The sequence below is a fragment of the Taeniopygia guttata genome, chromosome 1A (assembly GCF_048771995.1).
Source record: "Taeniopygia guttata chromosome 1A, bTaeGut7.mat, whole genome shotgun sequence".
Classification (NCBI taxonomy): domain Eukaryota; kingdom Metazoa; phylum Chordata; class Aves; order Passeriformes; family Estrildidae; genus Taeniopygia; species Taeniopygia guttata.
Genome location: NC_133025.1, coordinates 19,663,400 through 19,690,738, shown reverse-complemented (window position 1 = coordinate 19,690,738; position 27,339 = coordinate 19,663,400). Strand labels below are relative to the sequence as shown.

The 27,339-nt window shown below is 37.8% G+C and overlaps 1 protein-coding gene across 3 annotated transcripts in view; it reads left to right on the top strand.

The window, feature by feature from the left end:
- PLXNB2 (plexin B2) overlaps positions 1–25,951 on the top strand; it is a 250,688-nt gene extending 224,737 nt beyond the window's left edge. For all 3 annotated transcript variants that reach the window (XM_012568964.5, XM_030256458.4, XM_072920816.1), the window contains 14 exons: positions 1,169–1,398; positions 2,393–2,574; positions 3,329–3,395; positions 3,512–3,658; positions 6,922–7,078; positions 8,099–8,199; positions 9,234–9,318; positions 15,274–15,428; positions 17,006–17,166; positions 17,743–17,890; positions 18,408–18,472; positions 19,133–19,208; positions 21,186–21,260; positions 24,073–25,951. In XM_012568964.5, the coding sequence (XP_012424418.5) occupies positions 1,169–1,398; positions 2,393–2,574; positions 3,329–3,395; positions 3,512–3,658; positions 6,922–7,078; positions 8,099–8,199; positions 9,234–9,318; positions 15,274–15,428; positions 17,006–17,166; positions 17,743–17,890; positions 18,408–18,472; positions 19,133–19,208; positions 21,186–21,260; positions 24,073–24,177 (1,754 nt within the window). In that variant the 3' untranslated portion in view covers positions 24,178–25,951. The remainder of the gene's footprint in view (positions 1–1,168; positions 1,399–2,392; positions 2,575–3,328; positions 3,396–3,511; positions 3,659–6,921; positions 7,079–8,098; positions 8,200–9,233; positions 9,319–15,273; positions 15,429–17,005; positions 17,167–17,742; positions 17,891–18,407; positions 18,473–19,132; positions 19,209–21,185; positions 21,261–24,072) is intronic.
- The last annotated feature ends 1,388 nt before the right edge of the window (positions 25,952–27,339 follow it).

Here is a 27,339-nt window from a genome sequence, read left to right as displayed (position 1 = left end):
ATTTTGAGCTGTGAGAGGATCTATCAAGGTTCTCCCTCCCTCTCCCCACCTCTCCCCGGGCACATCTTACCATTTCTGAAAGGATAAGGTACCTTTCTCTTGCTGGGGCAAGAGTAGAGAGTTACACATTCCTACTACCTGTTGGGTTGAAAGTTTCCTCTCTGCTCCACAAAGTACAAGCACTGGGGGAATAGAATTCGCATCCAAGGAGTAATCCAGTTCCTAAACTACATCCACCTTGACTTACAGTTAAATGAAACACTGAAGTCAAAACATATTCTGGTTCCATGCTCTGAAACTGTAATATCAGCAGTAGAAAGTGCAAACTCTCTAAAATACGCAAGAACAAAGCCAAGGAAGGGGACAGCAGGAAGGAAGTTTTATTACCACTCAGAGGGAAACAAGAAGATTCTTTGTCCCTCACCTTTGATGAATGCTATAAAATAAAGAGGCAAATGAATGAGTAAGAGCAATAAAACTCCTGAGACAATAGGTCACTATATTGATTAATATGGTGTTCCAATCAATCGGCAGTATTGGGTAATTGGAAAGCCTTCAGCTAGAGTAGGTGCTTCAAAGGATGATTCTCTAATTTTTGCCCCTTTTAAAAACTTCAGGCTTTTGAGTCCCACAGAAATATTTCCATCCATTTCAGTGAATCATTTAACCTTCTTCCTTTCTGCCATTCCCTTCCTTTCTATTAAATTAGTTTGCTTTACACTTGAAACCTCTCTTTCCTGGATTGATGTGTTTTTAAAATAACTTTCTGTACTAACTAGACTCAGAGGGTATAGAATATGGATTTGGAAAAAAGAAAAATAAAATCAAAACAAGACAAAAAATATTGCAATGCCTTTTTCTAGTTCTGAACTATAATCCTACATTCATCTATATTAACTCGCTCAGACACCATAAAGGCCCTTTTACAGCTAGGCAATAACAAGGAAACCATCAGTGCTAAAGGCAGTTATCCTCAGGTCACCATAGGATTAGCTGTGGTTATAGTTAATAGGATGATTGTTAAAAATAGCAAGAGAAAATGTGAGATGAAATAAGTTTTTCTGCTGAGTTGCTTTTTCACTATTACAAGGCACTCAAAGAGCTTGTATTGCCTAAAAAACCTGCAGAATTTTTAAACTGAACCATTAAACTGCATTGCATATTGCAGATCTAATGATCGAGATGGAGGATCAGACAAATGATATCAACGAAGCTGGAATTCCAGTACTAGACTACAAAACGTACACAGACAGAGTCTTCTTCTTGCCCTCCAAAGATGGAGAGAAAGATGTGATGATTACAGGAAAGCTGGATATTCCTGAGGCCAGGCGCCAGACCGTGGAGCAGGCTTTGTACCAGTTCTCCAACCTCCTCAACAGCAAATCATTTCTCATCAACGTGAGTACTGAAGTAGATGCACCTTGTCTCTTAGCTAGGCATACCTGTGTGTATGTGTGCAAGACAGCAGGTTTGCAAGCACAACTGAACAAAAATTAATAAAAATAAGTGATTTTCATCTGGTTCTGATTTCACAGTAACCACTGCAAATATGTGGCATCACAGCCAGAGTTTCCTATTGGATCTCACATTTCTATGCCAGGCTATGTAATATGGAGTTAGTCAACATTGCAGTGGTTGTCAAAAGGAGGTATTTCCAAATCTAGCATAAAAACTGGTGTTACAAATTTGGTTTAGCCTTTTAAGAAATGTGATTGGAGAGCGCTGATCACAATTGATCCTGGCTCCTCACAGGAGTCACCTGTGGACAGCCGTCTTCCAGAATCTCTGCCCCAGTGAAGGTAGAGGCTCCTCAAGTGGCCTATTCAACAAGATTGATGAGTGCTCACAGCTGCTCCAAAGAGACTTATAATTGCTCACTCTCAAAAACTGAAGCTCATTGTCAGACACCTAAGTATAGATTTAGACTTGTAGCTTTTTCTCTTTTTTTTATTTAATGAGAATCTAGCGCTGAACTATTTAATGGTAGAATTAGAGTTCATGGAAGATGAGAGCACATTTACAGATATGCTTACATTAGTGTCTTTGTAATTTGATGTGAAAGGAATGGGAATTTGGAGGAGAGGGGAGTTGATTTTCTCTTTTAAAATTGTCACAGAACACTATTTTACATTTAATTAACACATCCTTTTAAAATAAGCTTTAAGAGAAGTATATAAGCATTTCTTAGGTCAGTTCAGTACATTGTGTATCGAAAATCAAAATTTGGCAACATTTTCATATAAGCTCCTTCAAACTTCTGAAAACTTTTTGATTCAGGGCTTGGGAGATTTAATATCAAAATAATACTGCTTGTCTTCTTAGTGCAGACAAGTGTTGAGGTTCTTCAGAAACCTGTAATCTGACTTCATTTTACATTTGTTTTCTTTTTCAGTTTATTCACACGCTGGAAAACCAAAGGGAGTTCTCTGCTCGAGCTAAAGTGTATTTTGCATCTTTACTGACTGTCGCTTTACATGGAAAACTAGAATACTACACTGACATCATGAGGACGCTGTTCTTAGAACTGATGGAGCAGTATGTTGTGGCTAAAAACCCAAAGCTGATGCTAAGAAGGTTTGAATGATTGTCATATTTTCTGTATGTCTCTGGCTTTCTGTAAATGTGTTTCTTTTGCGTTGTGACTGTGGTGAAATGCCGGCTATCTGTAAAATCAGAAATAACTTGCCCAAGCATATTAGCAAGACAAGCCCACCAGGAGCAGCTGTGGAAGGCACCACCAGGATGCTGGACGGGACTGCTTATTCAAATACTGCAGTGTAGAAACACCAACTTACTTTGAAATACCACACTGAACATTTAATTTACTTTTTAATCTACCTTTATTCGAAATGATCTAGAATTTATACCACATATCACCTCCATAATGAGCGCACATAATCAGCTGCATTGTGCATTCAGTGAGGGCTTGCTCTAGTGTTTTACCCAGCCATTATTCCAAATAAATTTCAATAGATCTTGCTCTGTGTATGTTGTAGTTTTGTAATCTGTAGGTTGTTTCCTAGTAACTGCACAACTGGGTTAATTTTTTAGCTCTCACAGCATAGACCCAATTTAAGATTTTGAATAAAGGATGTGTGCTTTTCAGAAGTGAGATGAAGGCACCTACTCAGGAATGATGAGCAATACAAAGCACTTATCCTAAAGCAAGTATACTCTTTCAAGACTCTATAGGGAAATCATTGCATTAGGAGACTGAGTGCATTTAAGCATGTAAAAATATTATATTTCAAGCAAGCAGTGGTTTGGTTTTTTTTAACCTTGTCATTAAGTGCCCTTACTATATTCAGGATTGTTTCTTTCTTTTCAGATCTGAAACAGTTGTTGAGAGAATGTTGTCTAACTGGATGTCTATTTGTTTGTATCAGTACCTCAAGGTAAGAATTGAAGTCTGTTGCCTGTGGGTTCTTTTTTCTAATCAGTAATACTTAAAAAAGCTGTACTGAGTATGTATTTTGATTTTGCTTTATTTCATTTCCTTTCCTTTGCACAGGACAATGCTGGGGAGCCTCTTTATAAATTGTTCAAGGCTATCAAACACCAAGTAGAAAAAGGCCCAGTGGATGCTGTACTGAAGAAAGCAAAGTATACACTGAATGACACAGGATTACTGGGAGATGATGTAGAGTACACACAGTTGGTAAGTAAGGCATGATTAATAGATTTTTTTTTTTTTTTTTTTACAATTAATTCCTATATTGTTACACCTGTACACAGTTTTCTGGGCTACAGTGAATTGCATAGAAATTCTGCTCATGGGCAGGATTGTCAATAGTTTGACCAAAACAAGTCTCCAAGCAGGAAAACAGAATTATAAAGTATCTTCTAAAGTAAAATTCGAGTCCTGTCAGTGCAGAATGCATTTCAATAAATCCCTTTCAAAATTTTCAGTTGGTGTGAAAAGTGGTCAGGATGTTTGGCTCCTCCCCTTTTCTCATCTAAATTCATTGGCAATTGATTTTTGCAGAATTCTTGCACTGCCATTATGCCTGAACTTCAGTTTTTCTCCCTTGTGATTGCTGCTAATCAGCATATTGAATATCATTTTAGAGATTATTTTATTAGTATACCAAATTGTGCTCCTTTGCAGTTCTGTGAGATGGCTCTGCAATCTCCAGAACACTTTATGAACCTCTTTCTACATTTTTTTTCTGTGTGAGTCAAGATCTCCTGAACATGGGCAGCCCAACTGGCATTGAAAGTTGTTTATTTCCTCTCAGGAAATTAATTCCCTACAGTGCCTCTATAGCCAGTTCTGGAGACCTGTGTTAGTTGTTTCAAGTGGGAAGAAATGGACATTCCTGGCAAGGGAACTCCCCCTCTGAACACAACCCCCCCCCCCCCCCTCCCCCGTATCTGATCACCAGTGCCATGGTCCAGTTCTTTTCTATTATGAATTCTACTTTAACTTAATTCTGTTCACTGTCAGAAATTTCCACCACTTTTCCAGCATGCTCCAGAACACAGAATCACTGTCCTTTTGGAAAAACTCAGGCATCCCACTCTTTAGTTCTTCAGGGAGTGTAAAACCTAGTTTTACTCTTTCTGACAGTCTTTGCTGGTTTACTTCAGGGTACAGTGTAGTGAACATGAAAGATGTACAGACTGTCCTTCAGAGAGAAATTCATTATATTTTTTTCCTTTCTACCTTCTTTTTTATTGACATGTTAGGAGTCATTTGTAGTTGTCTTAAACTGAGAAAGATGCAGTGACATATATGCAGCATGGAAAAGAAATTTAATAAAAAGCTTTATTAAGTCCTTGGCTGGGGTGGGGGGAAATCACCATTTTATGTATTCTGAAAGGATGCTGATGGGAGAAAAGTTCTGTAGGACTTGCACTCATGAAGTCATCAGACTGTGACCTAGAGCAACTGGATGAAGAATGTGTTGTGCAAGAAGAAATTTTAAGTTCACCTGATTTTTGGGGATTAGTTTAGGTACCATCTTTATAAGTGCCACCCACAGAAAACACACTGATTGGCAATGCTGGCTATAATTTCTGTTGTGTATGGAAAACAAAATTTATTTGCACTGTACATCATGTAAGTCTTAACGGCAATAATTCTTTATTTGGTCTGTTTCTTTTCATTAAAAAAAAGAACCTGCAATTAAGCTCTGTGACTCAGTGTGAAGAAGAAAATTAGTGAGTGCAATCAGATGCGGGCACAACACACATATTAGCTAGATACTAAACATTATAACATTGTACAGTAGCAGTATTTGGTCCAGACTTACAGATTTCCCATCAAATAAATATTTGATATATGTGCATGCGTGGAAGTTGATGAGATGTATGTATATGTGTGTATATATATATGGTAAAACATTATAGAGGGGGTACTATTGCCATTAGTTTTTGGAATCTTTGGCATGATGATCATGTTGTAGCAATTCTGAACAGTTAGGGAGCATTTGTGCACCAATGTAGGTTAAAGCATGAATTAATTCCTTCACTTCTACCTGAAAGTGAGACAAGGTGGGTAAGTACAGCATAGAGCAGTTGTCTGCTCTCTAATTGTTCTTATTTAAAAGACGAATCTGTTTTGCATCACTGGTTACACTGACATGCTGCATACTGAACCAGCAGCAAAATCATGTCTAATTACCATAAAGCTAATAGGAAAAGGAAGGTGAAATCTCATGATTAGTTTGAGTGTTCTGTCAAGGGACAGTGCAATCATGTTTAATTTGACTGCCGTATGGCACAGCTTTTCTTCACTTTTTCAAAATACCACCTATGCAAGTTTATTTCTGAGGTCTGATGTGATAAATTCAGGCATTATGGTTGGCAGGACTATATGTATTTGACAGCTGCAGTGCTTCACATATGCCTGGCTTCCTAAGTTACTTGATGGGCAAACGATCCACAAGGGCTCTGAGCTGTAATACTGATTCAGCTAGTGAAAGAAAGAGGCTTTTCATAGTATCTATTTGGGTTTTTTGATTTTTTTTTTCCTTCTGGGAAGGTATTCTGGCCATGGTTTTCTTATTTTATTTTGTCTATTTTGAAACTGACACTTACATAGCAAAGCTTCTTTCAAAAAAATCATTCTAGATTTAGCAAATGACAAGCTTTCAAGAAATTCTCTTTAATAATAAGAAAACCATGTTAATACTATCAGAAAACAGTAATATTTAAAATGCTAGAGCTAGCATAAGGTACTTAGGTGTATTCCCTGGAGCTATTAGAGTTATTAGGACAACAGTAGGCAGTAAATGAGGTATTCAAACACAGAAGATGATAGAAATTACTTTTATATGTACATACATATGTGTGTGTGTGTGTGTCTAATGAACAGCTGGTAACAGGAAGTAAAGTTTGGAGAGCTGAATTACTCACTGCTCATCAGCTGAGCTATGTTAAATTACCATATGTACAGGAATAGTCTGCTCATCTTTAAAACCAGAGCCATGAAGAAAGCATAAAGGAAGGCAAAAGCACATAATAGTCTAGGAGTTCAACAAAGTACAGTTCAAATTATTATTGGGAACTCATTAAATTTGGGCACTGCAATACTTGGCAGTATATAATATATTTTAGGATTATCAGGTTAAATGTGAGTCAGTGGTCCAACTGCTTTGTTCTTGCATGTTTCTCTTTAATAAACTCCCAAGACTTAATAATATTAGCATATTAGACATGACTAAATCGACTCTGTATCTTTGCTGTCTTGTCATAGTGGGAGAAATTAACTGGAATTTATGATAGCTGGTTGGCTGCATAACAGCAAAAGATCCTTCAAATAATTCATACTCCCATTGCAAATGTGTTTTGCTCTGCAATAATCATTGCTTGGTGAATTTCAGATACTATTTGCATTTAAATCACCCAGAAGAACAGATTCAGAGGTAACTCAGCACTGATTTGCCTTAATAACACTGTACATTCTTTTCTTCACAGACAGTTAATGTATATGTGCAAGAGGGAGGAAATGATTCTATACCTGTGAAAGTGCTAAACTGTGATACCATATCACAAGTAAAGGAAAAGATAATAGACCAAGTCTATCGAAATCTGCCGTGTTCTCAGTGGCCAAAAGCTGACAGCGTAGTTCTTGGTATGTAGTTACTTGTGATACTATATTGAACAGGTGAGATCTGTTGTGTGACTATTTGCTGAAAAAATGTCTATAAGAGGATTTTATTGCTTGGTTATGGTTTGGTTTGTTGTTTGTTTTTTGGTGTTTTTTTTTAAAGCTCAATTCATGTTCAGCTGAATGCAAAAATACAGCATTTTGCAGCAATCTGAATATGCTTTAAAAATTAATGCTTTCTTATGAGTTTGTTTTTTTTGACTCCTAAAGTTTTGGGATACTGTCATCAGCATTGCAAGTGCCTGTTAATGACTATTGGCACAAATGAATTCATGTCTGACAGAGTCAGTATCTCAGGTACTAATTAATGTGATAATGACAGCATGGATAATTAACTGATGGAGAAGTAATGATGCAATTTCAGAAACTGGTACTGATTTTTAGCTGCCTTAATGATGGTTATTCAAAAGAATTATAACTTACAGGAACTGCACTTTTAGGAGATGATGTACCACTTAGTCTCTGAAAATCATCTTCCTTGAAGGCTTTCAAAATAGCTGTTCTCTTCTTGACAAAAAAAAAAAAAAAAAAAGAAATAGTGTTCCTTAAAAGGCCTAGCAAACTTAGAACTAAAACTCCAACCAATATTTTTTTCAATATTTTCATTACTGCATTAATGTGAAAGTAGAAGACTGAATTCTTTCATTTCAGAAAATCCTAGTAAATCCCCTAAAAATGTCTTTTCTATTTCATGAAATCCTACTGTTTTGAACCGATAGCAGATCTTATTATATATATTTATTGAATTCTATAAGAAGGAATTTAAGTTTTTAATGAAGACAATCAGAAGTCATATGCATGGTTAGGAATAACTCGTGCAAACTTCTGGAATAAAGACCAAATTAGTAAGCAATAAGAAACAGACATTGAGACATTACTTCTTTTGATGTTCCACAATGTGTCAGTGGGTCTGTGAAACTTTCTTGGAGCAGTTAGTTTTGCACATGGTTCAAAACTGTTTTTCTCACTTTAATTACCCCTTAGAATGGCGTCCAGGTTCTACTGCCCAGATCCTCTCAGACTTGGATTTGACATCCCAACGAGATGGCAGATGGAAACGTATCAACACACTAATGCATTACAATGTAAGGTGTTTCAAAAAATGTTGCTCACACCTGTTACCTGTTTTCTTGTAATAAATAAAATCTTTATTTGTTTATAGAGAAATTTCAGTGGTACATACAGGTTGCCCAGAGAAGTTGTGGATACCTCATGCGCGGCAGGGCTCAAGGCCAGGCTAGAAGGGGCTCTGAGAAACCTGGTCTAGTGGAAAGTGTCCCTGCCCGTGGCAGGGGAGTTGGAAATCTTGACGGTCCCTTCTAACCCAAAACCATTCTATGATTCTGTGATAAAGAATCAAAAGAAAAACACGGGTCTGGGTCTATTCAGTAAAAGGTTTGGACTGTGAAAGGCTGGGTCTAGACATTCTGCATTTTATATAAAAACACAAAACCTAAATGCCAGTACCTTGGTTTCCTCAACATTGAAGTATCTAAATCCAAATTCTGTTTTTAACATGCAACTTTTTGCTGGTCTCATATTAATCTTTTCTTTTCTCTAGCACTTCTTACCCCTGAGAATTGTCTTTGTCCTTGCTGTGCTGCTAAATAGATTTTGAGTTGGTCTGGTTTGTTCAAAAGCCCTATCAGGAGAGCAGATGATGATGTTGTTGTATTGTCTGTTTTAGGTTTCATACTGTGCACTCTACCACACACTTGCAATCCACTTGTCTTTTATTTTTATGCTATTTATTGCTTTCTAGCAACAGTTAATCCTGATTGGAAAAGAGATTGGTTTAGTTTTCCCTGAGAACACAGGCAGGTCTGATTCTTCATGACAGACCCCATCTTTGTCCAAAGGGCACCCATGAGGAACAACTTAAGCATTGAAGATGCTCCTAACATTTCAGTAATCTCAGAGGAGGTGTTGATGGGATCTTAGAGAGTGGGAGGGAGTCTGTTCTGAATTGCAGAGCCAGTTGCCCAAGAAGCCTAGGAAGGTTAGCATTTGTCATAGATTCCCTACAACCAATCACAGAAACCCCAGTTTACAGTTTAAGAAAGAGATTTAGTAGCGTGTGGTTCTTTCAAAGAATAGCTCTGTGTTTCTATTTTCAAAGGTCCGAGATGGTGCCACGCTCATCTTATCAAAAATGGGTATTTCCCAGCAGCCAGAGGATAATCAGCAAGATGTCCCAGGGGAAAGTAAGTGTCTTCTGGCTTCCCTACCTCCCAAGATGACCAGATGTCCAAAACCACAGGGTGATGCTGCCATTTTGATTTTGTTTTTCAAGCACTTCCATGGAGTTAGATATTTCCTACTAGACTATATAGGGTTTATTTGTTGTGTGTTACCCACTGTACACTTGCACTGGTTTTCTTTTCCCTCATTATAAAAGTATTAAACCCTAGGATTTTAACGATAATTGCTGTGAGTACAAACCCCAACTTAATAAAAAGCACTCTTGTTTAAACATTTCCTTCCATATTTTGTTTTGCAATCACACTACATCTATAGTCAAACTATACATTTCAACTTCCAGAGCTTTATCTCTTTTTCTCCTTTCTTAAGCCTTTACTCACATTTCCTCTTAAAATTTCTTTCACTTCTTATTAGACTGAGAATTAAATGCAGTGTTCTAGTGAACCACAGTGGAGACTAGCCCCCCTATCTGTGACATAATAAATCTGATGTAATTTTTTGTGGTATGTGTTACAACTGTGTTGCCTTGCAAACTCATTTCTGTACCTTCAGATTTTGCGTCTCCTTTCCTTCTGAGTGATGTTTCACCAGCTTGTTTTTTCCCAGGGCTTTTTATTTGACTTTGATCATTCCATGCATTTTGTCTCTTTATTAGATGCACCATTTTTCACAATTCCTTTGCTCTTTTTGAGGTTTTCAATCCTCTGTAAGTGAGCATCAGGAATTTCCTTGTAATGTTTCTTTCACGTCACTAATGCATCTGCTGCATAATTCTTGTATTGCTGTCTGCTACAGTATGCTGGACTTCGCAACACAGAAGACAACCTGTTAGCTTATCCCATCTTAAAAGCTTTTACTTTTGTGTGTTAGTATTCTGTCTAGAACAATTTTCTATATTTCAAAATATCTTGAGACACAATATCCATTACAGCCTTGAACGCTCTCAGATTTTTATGGCAGTATTTACTTGTGAATATATGTTCTTTGTTACATGTATTTCCTTTACTGACTTCAGATGTTCCACTTCTCTGGGGTTCTTTTATTCTTATATTCAGTTATTTTACATAAGGTAGAAGTTAGATTTATGGAACAATAATCGTTGAGATCATTCTTCCTCTCATTAACTCATTTGATATGCTTTTCTCTCTAGCACTGATTGCAAAGGCCATTACTACCTAATAGTTTCATTCCTTTAAACAGATTTACTGATCTTATATTTAATACGTTTTGAGGGCTAGGCAGTTAAACAGGTTGGAAATAATATGCCAGAAATATACATTTCTCAAAAACTTGGGTCTCAGCTGATAGCTCTGACATATATGGCTATTTAGCAGAAGGGTTCAGACTTTCATTTGTTTTGAGTGTTGGACAGGAAATTAAGATGGGCAGAATTACTTACTGCTTACTTTTTACCCTGTCCTCCTGAATTCTTTCTTTTGAGACTATTTTGCACCAGAAAGAAGAGTCTCCTAATGGTCATGTCTACACTGCTGCTGCTATCCTCACCCTTTTATTCCAAGTGCTTGGTACAGGTGGCTAAGCAGTGACTGTTCTGTCACAGCAGGTGCCAACTCAGCATGTTAACTTAAAAAGCCATCCAGTTTAATATAGAATGCAGTGGAGTGCAGCCAGGTGCTTATTCCTAGTCCCTGTTCAGTTTGGTTGCACTGGTAGGTGGGGCTATGGTCCCCTCACTCCTAAATAAGTGGAGTGGACTGTGAATGGAGCCTGGTGGTGCCCTTAACTTGCTTTGCTTTCTTGATGTAGAATAGTGGTCAACCTTCTGGTCTGCACTGCCAATCTTCATCTTCCTCACCTCTCTACCCCTGTGGCAGGCACTAGAGGACCAGATCTTTTTCTCTTGGGTTAGGTTTTTTTTCTTTCCTCCTTCTCTGCAATTATATCATTCAATATTATTCAGTATGGTGAAGCTGTTTGAACAAGCATAATCTGTACTCCAAGGTGAATTCATTAGTTATCTGTGTGGCATACTAAATCGAAAAGAAAAGCAGACTTATGGGGACAGTGCTGTTACACAGGGCTCTTGTATGTTAGAGAAAAGTCTGGAGAGAATTCAAATCCCCAAGTATCAAGTGCTAACAGCTTCCACCATGTTTCTCTCTACACCTGTCTTGCACTATGGTAGTGTACAAATTTGAAATGACAGTGTTTCATGCCAAGCTACCCTGCTTTTTTTAGCCCTGTAAGGTCCTCAGAGCTATCTGGTGCCAACTTGTTCTGTTGGAAAGCTATAAAATGTTACAAAGCTGGTACAAAGTGAGAGCCTGCTGTGACCACGATTTGTGAGACACGTTGTATAAAAGGGAGAGAGGATCAGAGGCTTTCCCTCCCACATATTCACATTATATGGCACAGGGATTTACAAGGTTTGAATAAACAGAAATCCTATCCTGACTATGAATGAGGCTTGTGATGACGTGACTTTTCTTTCATTCAGTCTCATTAACTTGCACCTTTTGCACTGAGAAGTGTCAGCTGAAGCCATTGACTGTCAGCCAAAGAAGGAGGCTTTGCACCGACCGAAAATGTAAAACCATGTTCAGAGATGTTGCTCTAACTCCTGGCATTGCTTCTGTGCTGCTTTTATTTAGAGCTTTTAACAGGAAGACACTGGAAGCTGAAGATTGTGACAAATTAAATGCAGCATCTTTTGCTTCTGGAGACAATAAATGTAGTTACTAATTTGTATCAAAAAGGAGAATGGTTTCAGTGGTTTCATACTAGTATTTCTGTACTGAACTATAAACCAAAATAACACATTCTGTTATTTTGGGTGTTTTTTTCCCTGATATTAAGTTTTGGGATTTTTGTTTTTGTTTGTTTTGTTGGGGTTTTTTTTCTTTTTTAATGATGAATAAAAATAGACACAGGGTTGCAGATCAGAAATACTAATTAGCAGATCTGTTAGAGAAGCCTTTCCACCATCTCCATGGAACAGTATTCATGAGGTAGGGGAGACTGGAAGGAAGATAATTTGCTGCAGGTCGCACAAGGGGAAAGGGGCTGCGTTGCCCGATGTTTACATCATGGTTCCTACCACTGTAATTAGTCAGCACCGTCAATTTTTGCCATTAACACTCCCCAGCACCCCAGTAATTATTTTATATTGGCCAAAGAATGCCTAAGGGTGAAGACAAAGAGCTCAGGGAGAAGCATTTGACACCCTGGGCACAATCTTTTTCCTACTTACAACTTGATGCTTAGTATGACTAAGGAGATAGAAAGGAGGTGTTTCCCCCTATATTTTATTTTCTTCATTTCCTACTTTCCCATTGAGGAAAATATTATCTCATAGAACTGTTATTTTCTCTTAGCAACTATATTGCTAACATGTTTTGTTGGTCCACATTCTGAATTTCTCTTCCTCTTTCTTGCTATTTATAGCAATGAAGTGAGATCTTCAGGTTGCAGTAGTTCATCTGGTTGAGCTGTAGTCTCTTGATCCTTACTTTCCTATGAAATAACTACTATTGCAATAGTAACCAATTCTGCTGTTGCTAAACAAACATAAAACAAACTCAGCTGCATGTAAGAGCCAGTGATTTCAATGGAAACCCCTTTAGAAGTTTCCTTTTCTGTCCAAAGTTAAACTGGACCACGTACCATCAGGAGGGCAAAGAGAGAATAAATTCCTTTGATTCAAAGGAGGAAGCAGGAGTGTACCAAACAACTGACATAAGGCATGACATATAATTTCTGGTCTAACTGTATGATTTGATCTTTTAATTTCCAAAAGTAAATAACTGGGATTGCAAAAGAAATTCCATACTTCATGCCCAGCAGTACTCTTACAGTACAGACAGTTGATTGCCATGAATGGCATCTATTGTGAAATCACAACTGCTTCAAAATAAAGTGATAGCTTCTATTTCTTCTGACTTCATTCACATGAACTTCAAGTTGAATTAAGGACTCTCAAAGGACAATGTGATTTAATGTGGGATTTATATTTCTTCCCTACCTTGTTAAAAAGAAGTAAATGTCCCAGAAGACTGCATAACTAATGCTTTTCATGAGAATATATAAAGTAGATTCAAGCAAAAGTGTTGGCTTAGCCAGATTACTCTTAAATGTTATTTTCCCCTGTGATGTAAAATATTGAATGTACATACAAGCTGGGAAATTTAATATAACTGTTGAGGAACTTAGCAATTAACTATTATGGTCAAAGTTAATGCAATTAAAAACTGATATTTTGTGCTGTAACTGGGACTCAGTTATGTTAGAGGTGCATATTAAGGCATAAAACTTAGCAGAATGCAAAATAATTTGTACAGTGGGCCTGAATCACAATTTTTATGGGAAAAATAACTTCCATATTTTTAAGATGTCAATTATTTTAAATGTACTGGCTCAATAACTTCCACTGGAAAAGCACCATTGATTGTAGGCACTATGCCAAGTAGATGCAAAAGTTCAGGAATTAAAGGAAGAACAAACAAAACCAAGAGATTTGCAAGTGACACGGAAATCCTTTTCAAGGAATATTAATGGCAAGTTAAAACAATTTTATCATCTCTTTTAGAGCTGTCTGTAACAGAAGCTCTTTAGGCATGGAGTTTGTCTGAACAATAATATGATGTCAAAGTGCAAAACTGCTTTTATCCACTGTGTGATCGTTGGTCCAGGGTGCAGAGCCAAGCCCCAGGTAGCACAATGAGGCACTGTAACCATCCATTATTATCCAAGTGCTTACTCCTGTTTCTCCTTTATTGTAACAGACTTGATGTGAGTCTCTCCCTCTGGTTTAAACTATGAATGCTGACAAACGATTTTTTTTTTAAAAAATCTTATTATAATGTATATTAATTTGCTTCAATTATTATCTCTGGCTGCTGGAGTTCATAACATCTCAGAGATGTATTTTTCTTCCACTCAGCTACAAAGTCAAGTGGTGCTTATCAAATGCTGATAAAAGGAAGGTTTGAACTGAGGTACCATACTTTCACCTCAGTAACTGGGGTAAAGATGTGAATTGTAATGGTGTTACCTAGATAAAAGGTTGTACCAGGAGTTTTTAGGCTGCAATTTGTATTTCTGTGGTGGTTATGAGGTCAAATCTAGCTAAGATTCTATAACTTGATCATGTCTTTGTGAATTCCCAAAGAAGAAAATAACTTAATTGTGTGAACCCCAAAACATAGACATACTGTGTTTACATGACTCTCATGATTTAGGAAAGGTATTATCCAATTTAGTCTTCTACCACTCCAAGCCATGCACTGCTTGCTTACTTCCCCCTTCACCTCTCCCTCCCCTGCAGTGGGATGGAGAGGACAATGGGAGGCACAAAAGGTAAAACTCATGGGTTAAGATAACAACAATTTACTGGAAACAGCAAAGAGATGAGAAAAGAAAACTAATGTCAGTGGATATAAGAAAAGAAACGTTATTGCTCAACTGGAAACCCCCAAAACAGACAGTACCTGACTGCTCCGTCTATGCTATCTATGCTACAGTGGGAGTTAAGCTACTCCCACTGCTCCCTCCAGCTTGAAACTTGCATTACCCCACTGCTCCTCCACACTTACTTCACTGGAAGGAGCCCCTTCTCCCCAGAGGAGACTCTCTTCCCACCTGTGACAATGAGATGAGGCGATACAGAACCTCTGTGTCCCAGCCATGACTCCTCCTGGCTACTGCAAAAATTATTCCTGTCCTGGCTTGAACCAGGACAATGACCAAATAGAAGTTTTCCTATTGTGTGATTCTTTCCTCTCTCTTTGGTTTTGATAAAACCAAGTTTTTTCAGCTCTCTGCCACTGAACATTTAGTATTTGAGTGTATATGTTAGACAGGAACAGAGTAATCTAAATCCTCTTGGCAAGAGGACAGGTATGTTAATGATAGGCAACATGTATATATGTATATGATTACTTTTATGTTGGTGTTTTGGGATTGGGTGTTTTTATAATTATTGCAATTACTGCTTCTAGGGCATGCACTCCTGGAAGATGAAAATAAGGTCTGGCATTTAGTCCGGCCAGTGGATGAAATGGATGAAGGTAAATCAAAGCGGGGCAGTGTGAAAGAAAAAGAGAGGACCAAAGCTATTACAGAAATCTACCTGACCAGACTTCTTTCTGTGAAGGTAGGGCTCAGATGTGTTGTAGTTACACTTTAGTCATGTGTTAGTCGGCAATTTGGAATGTGTGTTATGTACATACAAGCTGGTGTTCAAGGCTTCAAGTGATTAATATGAGGAACATTATTGGGAAAGAGATAACGTACAACTCCTGATCAAAGCTGAGAGCCATGATTACGTGTTCACTAAAGAAGGATTTTCCTTGCAAGACAAACACGGATATTCTGCTCTGTGCCACCTGTTTAGATAAAATACTTTGTTGGGTTTTCTTTTGTACTGATGCTTTATAAACTCCTATATTTTCTGTTATATTTCCCTGTTCTTGGATGTGGTCAAGGTTCTAGTAAAACCCAAAAAAGAAGTTTCCAAATAATAATAGTCTTTTTAGAGTATTTTTTGTGCCTTTACTGCAGAATTGATAATGAACAAAATAATTTTTTTAAACACTTATCCTTGGAGAAATAATTAGAATTTAGAATAATGTGTTTCATGACCACAAAGCCAGGCTCCTTTTGTGAAAATTAAGTCAGTCTGGCTCCAGCTAAGGCCACTTGTCCAAGCATGGAAGTGGATATAAAGGAAAGTCTTCAGATAGATGACATACACTCAGGATGAAGAGCCAAAAAGATGCTTGCCTGCCTTTCTTCTGTTAATAAAGCCACTTCTTTGTATTCCCAATAGCCATTTTATAGATTATTATGAAGTCTGGAGCTTTACTGACTCATAAAATGTTGGTGAGGGATTACAGCTGAGATCACAACTACCCCCTCAGCCCTGGGACTTGTGTGTTCTGGCTGAAGTAGAATGTCTTAGAGCTCCTTGCCATCTGGGTCCCTTCCCTGTTTGGAGGCTGTCAGCTGGAGTCATGGCTGGAAAGAGGATGCAGCCCTTCAAAGGTGTCTGTAGGGCCAATAAGTTGACTGGAGATGAGCTGTATTTGGCCTCAAGAGGGTCCTCTCTAAAACAAGGGGATGGTCTCTGAGGTTACCATTACTAAGATCCAGGCAGATGCTGGAATCCGAGAATACAGCTCTTCTGGACACCTCACTCCTTGGGCTCTGTGGATCTCATGAAGCTGAGTGAGATTGGATGTCTGATAAGGCCCAGGTGCTTGCCCTTAAACAAAAAGGGTAAATGCTTACTGGTATTTCTTCATCTCAGTCTCTTTGTAGAAATTGCACTGTTCTGCTGTTAGAGAAACTGGAAAGCTGCAAAACCATTAAAAAGTGGCTAAAAATTATTTTATGTGCACAACGATCCTGAACATAGCAACCAACTTCTGTTTTTTCTGTCAAGTAGTAGGTACACGTAGTAGAAGGTGTAAACTTCAAGTAGAAGGTGCAAACCATAGGATCTCTGGTGAAGTCCACTGAGTGTAGAACATAAAATTGTGCTTTAGAAGGTTTTTCCTGTGTTGGCAGTTAACAAAGTCACTGCTCTAAGAAATTGTTTGCTTTTTGTCACTCTTAGCACTCAGAATAAAGGCCATCAGTGACAGCAATTGGATTATGTCCATTGGAATAAAAGATGTTGAGTTCAGCTTCTAACACAAATGTAACTGATTTTTTAAAATTTGTGTTTAGGGTACACTTCAGCAATTTGTAGATGACTTCTTTCATAGTGTGCTCAACTCAAACCATGTGGTGCCACCAGCTGTGAAGTACTTCTTTGACTTTCTTGATGAGCAAGCAGAAAAACATGACATCAAGGATGAAGATACTATTCACATCTGGAAAACAAACAGGTACGGTATGAAAAGAGTCGTGTATTGCAGAGAAATAGGAGTATAATTCCCAGGTATATACTAACACTCTTACTGCAAATCAAAATAAATTTCATTTATAATCCTCAGAATTTGAATTGAGATACTATGTTTGTGTGATGAAAAAGATTACCTGTAAACCTAGAAGCGGCAAAAAATGAAACCAGTTTACCTATGGGATTGTCACTGGCAGATTTACCATGTTTTACTTTTTGTCTTTCCTCAGAGAAGAGGAAAGCAAGAGGTAAATGGGACTGGATTTACCTGTCAAATCATAAAATCTCATACATACTACTTGATAGTTTCTCTGACCATGCATACATCCTTCCTTGCTCTTTGGGCACTCAGGACCTCATATGAGTTTTTCTGAGAGATGTAAAGAGATGGTTTTCAGGCATGGAACCCAGACAAGCTTGTATAAACATTGAAATATAATACTAAACATCACTGTTGTGAAGAGATGAAAATGCAAAACCTTTACTTAATTTCATGTGATTTCCTTGTTTTAGAATATTTATTGTGTAAAAAGGATTATTTATCTTTTTCCTTGCTTTGTAGCCTGCCTCTTAGATTCTGGGTAAACATACTGAAAAATCCCCATTTCATCTTTGATGTTCATGTTCACGAAGTAGTGGATGCGTCCTTGTCAGTCATTGCACAGACTTTCATGGATGCTTGCACAAGAACAGAGCACAAATTAAGCAGAGTAAGTGATTTGCATTCTACATCCTGACTATGCTCATGCCTGACGAGACAAAGGGCATCTTCACAGACAATACCCACTCTCTGAGGAGATACAACCTTGATAGTTTCTTTTTAGTTTTATAATGAAGTTAACATTTCACCACTTAACAGGTTGGTGAACTGTCAGTATTTCTATGTAGTCTGCCAATTGATACTATTAAAAAAGAAAAAATAGCAACTGCTTTTATAAAAAGCATGTTTAAAAACTCATTATTTCAAGTCTACCAATAATTTATTATCACCTTGCATTGATACGTTTGTAAAATTCAGCAATAATATCATGTGTAAACATCATCTTTTTATGAAATTATCTATCTATAATCTAATAATCTAATACTATGTTAATAAGTATCCAAATGTTAAGATCTGTAAAGCTCAAGTGTATTTGAATATAAAGGCTTGGTCTTACATTCTTGACTTTCTTTTGCTTCCTAAATGCTCCTAAATAACTAATTTTTTCTGTATTCTAAATTTTTCAGGATTCTCCAAGTAATAAATTACTTTATGCAAAAGAAATCTCTAACTATAAGAAAATGGTGGAAGAGTAAGTATTAAGTCTTTTCATGCTTATTCGGTTGTTAGGATTTTAAGCTTATGTAAGAGGAAAAGGGAATACTGACATAGTCAAAGTCAGTTGTCAAATATTAAAAATTTTACACCCAAATGTTTAAAGATCTCCTTGGTGGTGGCATTGGCAGAGTTGAAATGGAGCTCCATTAGGACCCAGTGCATATTCTTGTCTGTACAGACAGATGAATAGATTTATTCAAGAGAAAATATGATGCTTTTTTCTGCAGTCATAGTTGCTGCCCACACGATCTGTCTAACAAATGCTGCACTTCCATAACTCAGTAGAGACCAAATCCTAAAAGCATTTTCAGAAACATTTTTTTTTCTGTGCTGTCTCTGGCTTTATTCATTTGCTAACTGGAAATTTTGTTAATATCATGGAAGATCTGCCACAGAAAAAAACTCTTGCCAGTTTTAAGACCTAAAATAATCCTTATCAAAATTATAGATTTTTTTTTCCTGTGGTGCGTTCCTGTACAATCAGGTAAGATTTACCTCTACTGCAAAAGTTCTAATGTTGGAAGGCAGGATTACTGAAGGAATCATTGGTCTGTTGTGGTAGAGTATGTTTGAAATAATGGCAGAATTACCAGAAAGACTCGTTTTATTTTACTAACTGAAAATCTTTTTTAAGTTATTACAAAGGTATTCGTCAGATGGTGCCAGTGAGTGATCAAGACATGAATACCCATCTAGCAGAGATTTCTAGGGTAAGAATATAATCCATTTTCTTCTAGTGAAAGTGGAGTCAAGTGTAACACTGCTTTTTGTTGTCTTCTCTTTCTATCTCAACAAAGAGGGTTTTTTGTACGTGCAAATATCAGATGAGTTATTTCATAAATCTCAGAAATACTCCTGTTCATTGTAGTCATGTCTGTTGGACCTTTGAAATGTTGATTATTGAATGGAATCAAGAATCCTTATTGTCACTAATCTATCTGAGTTATGCAAAGAACAGAGCACAGTGTTTGGATTTTTTACATCCATTGTGGAAAAATTATAGCACTCTTGAACTGTGCTTTCTCTCCGCAGCATATAAAGGGTTTTTAGCATTGATCATACTGAAAATGAGTAGTGACTGAATTCACAGTTCTACCACAGCAAAAATTAGATTCCAGAAATTAAAGAAGAGGCATGGACATTAAGTATAGCATATTTTAGAACTGTCTGTAGAGGGGCAATACTTCTGCTGTATGCTACATGTGAGAAGTTCATCGTGTGCTTGCTCAGTGGCAGATTTAGCAATGTAGGTTATTTGGGTTACCTCGGGTGGAGAAGAGCAGAGTGTGGTGGTTGCTGTCTGGGACTTCAGTTGCAGACAGGTGGAACAAAGTCGTTACAAAACCTGCTTCAGTCATGAAAGAGCCTGTCTGCTCTGCAGCTCAGCTCAGCTCGGGCAGGCTCTTGCCTTTGAAGCACTCTATTTAACTTGGAGAACCCAGAGAGTGCCTCACCAGTCCTAAAGATGTTGTTTAGCCTGAGCAAGAAGGCAGAGTATTTACCGGCTGGTTTGCTCATTTGCTTAATTTAGTTGAAGAGTTCTAGCGTAAGGAGGATGTTTGGGGAATTTTTTGTGGTTTGTTTATTTCAGTGCCCTTAGGACCTAACATTTTGCAGATCAACATCCTCATGAGAGCATTTCTATTTTCAGTCATTCACTACAAAACTCATTTGCAGTGACATTTCATTTTACAGTTCACTTTATTTATTACATAAATTGAGATATATATAAAATTAAAATGTTTGGTGATTAAAAGTAAATTCAATATAATGTTTTAACATTAACAGGCTATGTTCTTCCTTTCTATTTTCATTATAAATTATGATCAAAATTAATATGGAAGAGTGATTGAACACTGCAAATTTTGACCAGCTCTAAAAGTGACTTTTATAGAGCAAGGGAAGATGGATGTTTCTCTGCTGCTTTATCCCTAGGGTAATAATTTATGCCAGTAGCAATATTTTGCAATTCTCCATTTTCTTAACTAACTTAAAAGACTAAAGGAATAGCTAGAGACTTGAATCCTGCACATTTGAATGAAGAACATCTGTTTGAACAGGTAGAGCACATTCACTAAATAGGTCATGTGTGGAGGCAGGGGGAAGATAAGGTAATGGAAGGGCTATTTCCTACTTCATTTGAAGTCCTTTCTCTCTCTATTCTCACCATGTGCCCCCACCACCACCACCACCTACCTTTCTATCTTCATGTTTCACGTGGCTTTTTCCAAATGTACATGAGGACATGATATTGAGGCATTACACCTTTGGTGTAGTGAGGTGTGAATAATTTTTAGGATGTAAAAACAGCTGGAGAAAGGGCTTAATATCTCAACAATATGTAGCTTGTACTGAGTAAATGCTTTAGCTTTTCATACCCATGCTGCTAACAGATGTTTGAGCTGTAGCCTGTGGTTTGGCGTTCAGAGTTCAAAATATCTTCCAACTTCAATGTTAAGAGTTGTGGGCAGGCTGGAAAAATACCAGAGGGAAAGTCTTGATCTAAAAATCACCAAACAGAAGTTTTCTCACTCCTTTTCTCTGCCCCAAGTGACATTTAACAAAAGTTCAACCCAGAGCTTGCATTTGGAAATTCTTTCAATTGTACCCAACAGTTGTGCATGTGCATAATTTTTAGCTGTGTGTGATCCTATTTTGATATGTTTGCTGCCTGCTTGTGTTAACAGGCACATACTGATTCCTTAAACACGCTTGTGGCTCTACACCAACTCTACCAGTACACTAACAAATACTATGATGAGGTAAGTTATGGCTTTTGTTTTCATGCTTTAATATCAATGATAAAAGGGTATGAAAGCTGACATTAGTCTAAAGGAGTGACTTCTGGATTTCACTAAAAAATCAGGTAAAAGCAATGCTGAACAAAATCCTTGCAGTAATATACCCTGCTTGGCAATTACACTGGTCAAGATAATGTCCTTATAAATGAACAATTTCATTATGGCTATCTGGTTTTGGTAGGGATAGTTTAATGGATAGTTAAACAAGATCTGAAAGATAAATATCTTTAAAAATCATTTCTCTTCAGTTCTGCCATCCTAATAAGTATATAACAATGTCACTGAGCAAAAAGTCATCAGAGCTATATCAGGTTTCAAGACAGTGTGCTTTTTTATTAGGAAAAATCCATTAAACTTGTTTTGCTTGTCGGTATTGGAGCCATGACCTTTTTATTAGTTAAAATGCTCCTTAAACTTACATGCATGGTACCATCCCTGTTTTGCCATGCCAAGTGAAGTGCCTGCCTAGAGTAAACCAGAGTAACTGTTGAATGTAGCCTGATTTAAAAGCAGGCTCACAGCTTCAGTTTAAAAAGTTTCTTTGGTTTTTCACACTCTGTGGAAAGGGGGACAAAGAATATCCCAGAGTAGCTGGGCTGTGGCTATGGCTCTCCAAACTTAATCTGAAGACAAAAAGAGAGAAGGAAACTTTTATTCAAAGGTTTCCATGGAAATGAATGCCTCCAGAAAACTCTTAGAATTCAAGTAAGTAAGAACAGATGCTGAATCAAAAAGTAACACAGTACATGTGAGCTCTATTCGCTTAGTCTTGCACCTCAGCACAGCTCATGTTTTCACTTACATTTAGCACTAAAGACAGTTAGTTGCATCTTTCACTGCAGCTGCTTTATACAGGAGCAGCCAGCCCGTCACAGCTTTTAAACAGATGCAAGCAGGGAAAATCAAATCACCCTGAGACGTCTTGCAATGATGGTCAGTGGGAGAAGTAGCCAGAGGAATGTAGGCCACCCCCTTGGCATTGCCTCACCCCTCATCACCAGTGCTAAGCTGGCTTTCAGTGCCTTCCCAAATGTGTCCGTAGTTTGAACTCTTACAAAAACACTTGAGGGCCCTGAATGACAGCTGAACTGTAAATCCCTTATTCACCCACACCTCAGGCAGAGCCACCAGCCTGTGGGACCTCATCAGTGGCAGGCCAACACACCCCAGTACGTAGCTGCAGCTCTTCCCTTCCGTGTACATCACTGTGTAACAATGAGGTGCATCTGATGAAAAGGCTGCTAATTCAGACTTGTGGAGATAATCTGTCAAGAACCATTCAGTAAAATTAATCAAGCTTATTTATTTTCCATGAAAATGTTTTAATTTGCATAAATTGGAACATTTTGCAGCTGCCCTTGTCTTTATTACTGACACAGTTGTTCCCAGCATGTGCTGTACCTTCTGCATCTCTGCAGGGCTTGACAATGACTGAGTGGGTACATTCTAATTGTCCACATTTATATGAAGGATATATTCACCAGTAGAGAAAATCATTAATTATTTAGTCTAGATTTAAGGAGTTACAGCTAGATATAATTGTTTAAATTAAGGAAACAATATAAAATTAAATCAGGCTCAGTTTAAATACTGCAATAAGTATTTATTAAGTCTGTCTTTTAAAAATATTTTCATGCTTTAAAAACAAACTCATTAAAATAATTATTTCTAAACAAATTTACTCCAGTGTTGGAAATGCAAACACTGTACCAGCCCTTCAAAATGAAATTATTGGCTAGATTTATTCTGACTGCATTAATCTCCATTGTCAGTGATGTTCAAAAAGTATTAAGAACCACAGGCAGTGACAGGCAAACTCCATTTTTCCATCTTTGTACTTGCAAGTTGATATAGTATTTAAACAGTACTAAAGGTTTCTGCTTGATTACACTGTCAGACTTATATTAATAAAGCCAGTTGTAGAAAAGGAATGGTTTCGTCACGTAACACATTTTTCTAATGGAGAAATCTAATAGCTGGTGGGAAAGTTTTCCTAAAGGATGGTGGAAATGAAAACCTTTCAAAACCTTTTGGATTTGATCTGGGAAGCCCTAAAAACTCTATTTGAAGAAAAACCTTCTCATAACAGCTGACCTTTACTGGCTCTTGTTTTCAAATCCCTTGTGTCTTAAGAGTCATATCCTCTTATATATATTCTGTACAGCAGAGGCTGTGGGATGCTGAGGGCTCCTCTGAGGAGCTGTTTGCTTTCCTGAACTACGCTGTGCTGGGCCAGAGTCTTGGCACTTCTTGGCGAGAGCCAAAAGGGAGCTGCCGGCTTTATTCTTCATATTGCCTACAGACACAGGAGACCTTCCGTTGTCCTAGCACATGCCTGTGCATGGACCACCCAGGAGCTGCTCATAGCTACAGCTCATGGGGATGGGATATAATTACTGATGGTAAATGATCCTTAAGCTTTGTAGGGTGCACTGTATGCAAAAGCACTGTTTCTTTAATAGCTCTAAGGAAATGATTCCCCTGCCTGCTCCATCTTGGAACATAATATTTTACAAGATAAAGTACTACCTATTAATTTGCTTATATCCCAACATAATGGGAAACATTACAGCAACTTAGATAAAGCAACAGAGACAATAATTTTTACTGTCTTTGTGGAAAAATAGAACATGAGACCTAATAGATGGACTTTGGTACAGAGTGATTGCAAAAGACTCTTTACAACCAAAGTAGTATCAAACACTTGGTCTCGGAACTGTGTCATACATTTTAAGCTAAATTATTCTAAACTTTCTGTGTTTATATATTCCAGATTATAAATGCACTTGAAGAGGATCCAGCTGCACAAAAAATGCAGCTTGCCTTCCGTTTACAGCAAATAGCAGCTGCGCTAGAGAATAAAGTGACTGACCTTTGACTCAAAAGCCGCAATAAAGAAATCTGATCTGAAGATGTTCAAATTCATTCTTCCTGTTAAGGAAATAGTGTTCTATTTTTTAATGTATAATTACAACTTTAAATGAAAGATTTCATGGTTTTTTGATAGCAGAGGTGTAATGTAAAGAATTTTTACTGTAAATTATGCTTCTAATTAAAAGCTGTGTTGTGTGTAAATGAATCTTCTGTGGGAAAGAGAGTCCTTTGGTTGGGGGCAGGGTGGGGGGTGGAAGAAGAAAAACCTTTCGTGCATTTGTTTTAGTAGAATCTGAGACATCAGCATTTAGAATTCATTATGCAAGTAAATTCAATCCCATAGCATCCTTTCTACCTTAAGCAATATTTGTACTAGGAAAACAATAACATACTCAGAGACACATGCAATATCTCCTTTTATTTTGATAACTGGAAATTGACTTCCATAGAGCTCTAAAACTTGGTCTCTGCTCATAATGAACATAGCGAACAAAGTGTCTGATTTCTCTGCAAGATCTAAAAATGGGATTTGCTACCACACGTGGTTCTAAATTTAATTATTTATCTCAATGGTGATGCACCCACCACAGTTGGCTGTGAAAGAAATAAGAATAATATCAGTGTAGAAGAGTTCTACTGATGAAGTCTTGTTCGGTTCAGAAATCACTGCAAAGAAGGAATCAGTCCTTAAAACTTTAAACCTCTTTGTTATTATTGTGAGTTTTATGATATATGCTAATGTGCCTTACTTGTACTAATTCTGTGAATCTGATGAATGGTTTTGTAAAAAGAAGCAGATCAGAAAAATAAGTATTTATGTGCTATTGAATGACTTTTGTGTGAAAAACATGACCAGCAGAATGCTTGTAATTAGCTGCTTGCCGAGAGTGTGCTGTTTAACACGATTATGTATAATACCCTATTTTAGAATGGTTCTGATGATTTTTTATTTGAATCTTGGAACTGTCCTAGAAATACCATCACTTGTTTTTATTGTATCTGTGATGTAAAATACTATGATATTGGAAAAAATCATATACCCAACTATTGAAAACCACTCAGTCAGTTTTGAGCCTTGGAATGCTGCATTTGATTGAATATACACTATAATCCATAGCAAAGAAAATTGAAATACCTTGTCAGAAAGTGTGTGTTTACAATATAGGTAAGCGCCGTACAAATCAAAAAGTTAGGTACGTCTTCTTAAATTGCTGTATTGCACATCAGAGAACTTTACTTCTCTTTGTCTTGCAAGTTTTTGGCAGTAAAGTAGCATTTTAATGAAGTGCTGCCATCTGTACTCCTTCGTTCATTGTCCTGCCAAACACCCGGACTCTGCTGACTCTCAGCAAGCTAATGCAGTGTCTGCCCCCAGCTCTCCCTGCCTAGTAGGTTGTCACATACTGACTTTTACTGTCTGTTGATATTTTTTTCTCTCCCGTTTTGAAAATTTCCTAGTATTTGTCAGTGGGCCTTTCCTTCAGTTTCTGAAAATCAAAAGCCTCACCAGAACTGGTTTCCTGCCCAGTAGGCTGTGAGCAGTTTTTTTGTTTGCTTGTACTCGACTTCTTGCATTTGCCTATAATCATTCCTGAACCTGCCTGGGCTGTAACTTATTTTATACTGTTTAGGACTGAGCTATACAACTTCTACAGCGAGGTGCTTTGCCAGTTATTCTTTCATCTACAAAGGCATCCTAATTTCATGGCTAATCTGTTTCTTTTTCATTATTTGTAAATCCTGTTAATTGTAAATCAAATACAATGTTGTTTTTTCCACCAAGTGTCAGTGGATCTTTACTGAAACTGGGGGGATGGGCGTTGAAAGGATCTGTAATGCTCCCTCTGGGAGGGATGGAGCAGAAGCATCCATCAGTCTGTGGTTAGGAATGGAGGAGCGCCCCACATCCTGCAGATGGAATGCCTGACATCATGCCCTTTTTATTGGCATTTGCTCTGAAAAATGACAGTACTCTGGAGAAGCAAGTATGTAGTGCAAAATACCAGAGTGAGGTCCTCTTGCCTGATGTATCTTGGGACCCAAAAGCAAATTAAAATACAGTCGCAGCAGCATCTCTCCAGAGAGACCAGAAAGCCCTGCTTGAGAAAGTAGGGCTTTCAGAGGGAACATTATATGTCCCCCATCACCAGTGACACAGAGCAATTGCAGACTGCAGCTGTGGGATGCAGCAGTGCTCTAGCTGGATCCTACCTGTGAGACAACTGGCATGTGTGTCTGCTGGCATGTGCCAGTTCATCATGGATCCATTAGTCATTCTTGGTGCCCTTTTCTCACATCCTGGGAAATTTGTAGGCTATCAGTGCTGCAGTGCTGCCTGCCAGGGAACACAGAGGCAGGTAACTGTGAGCAGCTGCAGCTACAAAGAAACATAATGCCAGCTCTTCAATTTCTTCAAGTCCCCTGTCCTGAAAGCACAAAGTTGGAATTTGAATTGAAGAACTGAGCTCGTTTATTTTATTATTTCCCCTTTTGGCTAAGCTTCTCCAGTGCTTATTTTTCCACTCCGGTGCTCTGTTTTGTTCAGGCTAGTTTTTGTCTTCAGTTTTCATTACATTTTAGCAATCTGACTCTTAAAAACCTTCATGCTCCTCACTTGGTTTCTGCTGCTCCTGACACCTGGTTCATCTACAAGATAAAAGGAAAAAGCTCACTGGCGGTCTCCCTCCTTTTCACCCCTTCCACAGCTCCTCTAAGTGGCATTTCTTAAAGCAGAAGAACCTTCTGGCTGCCAAACAGGCAAAACTTTACTCCATAGCAGCAGTGAGCAAAGTTCCTTTGCTTAGACATCTCCCAGACCAAGATTGCTGGTGGTACAGGCACCGCCAGCAGGTGTGAATCCCATTGCTGACAGCAGCCTCTCCAAGGTTTTGCTTGCTCCTCACCAGCAAACATGCAAATAGAGATCTCTTATGATAGGACAAGGTCCCTGTACCTGCTTGTTTGATATGTAGTAACTCACCCAACTGAACGAGAATGGGTTTTTTTTGGTCTCTGGCCAGGAATTCACTCTCTATTCCTTAGTGCCAGGTTTCCCTCTCATGCCTTACTTGATCTTTTTGCTGCTCTCTATATGCTGTAGATTTATAAGCAAGTGGTTATGGGTGGAGAGGACCTCAACTAACTCACATATGTGAAGCATTCATGT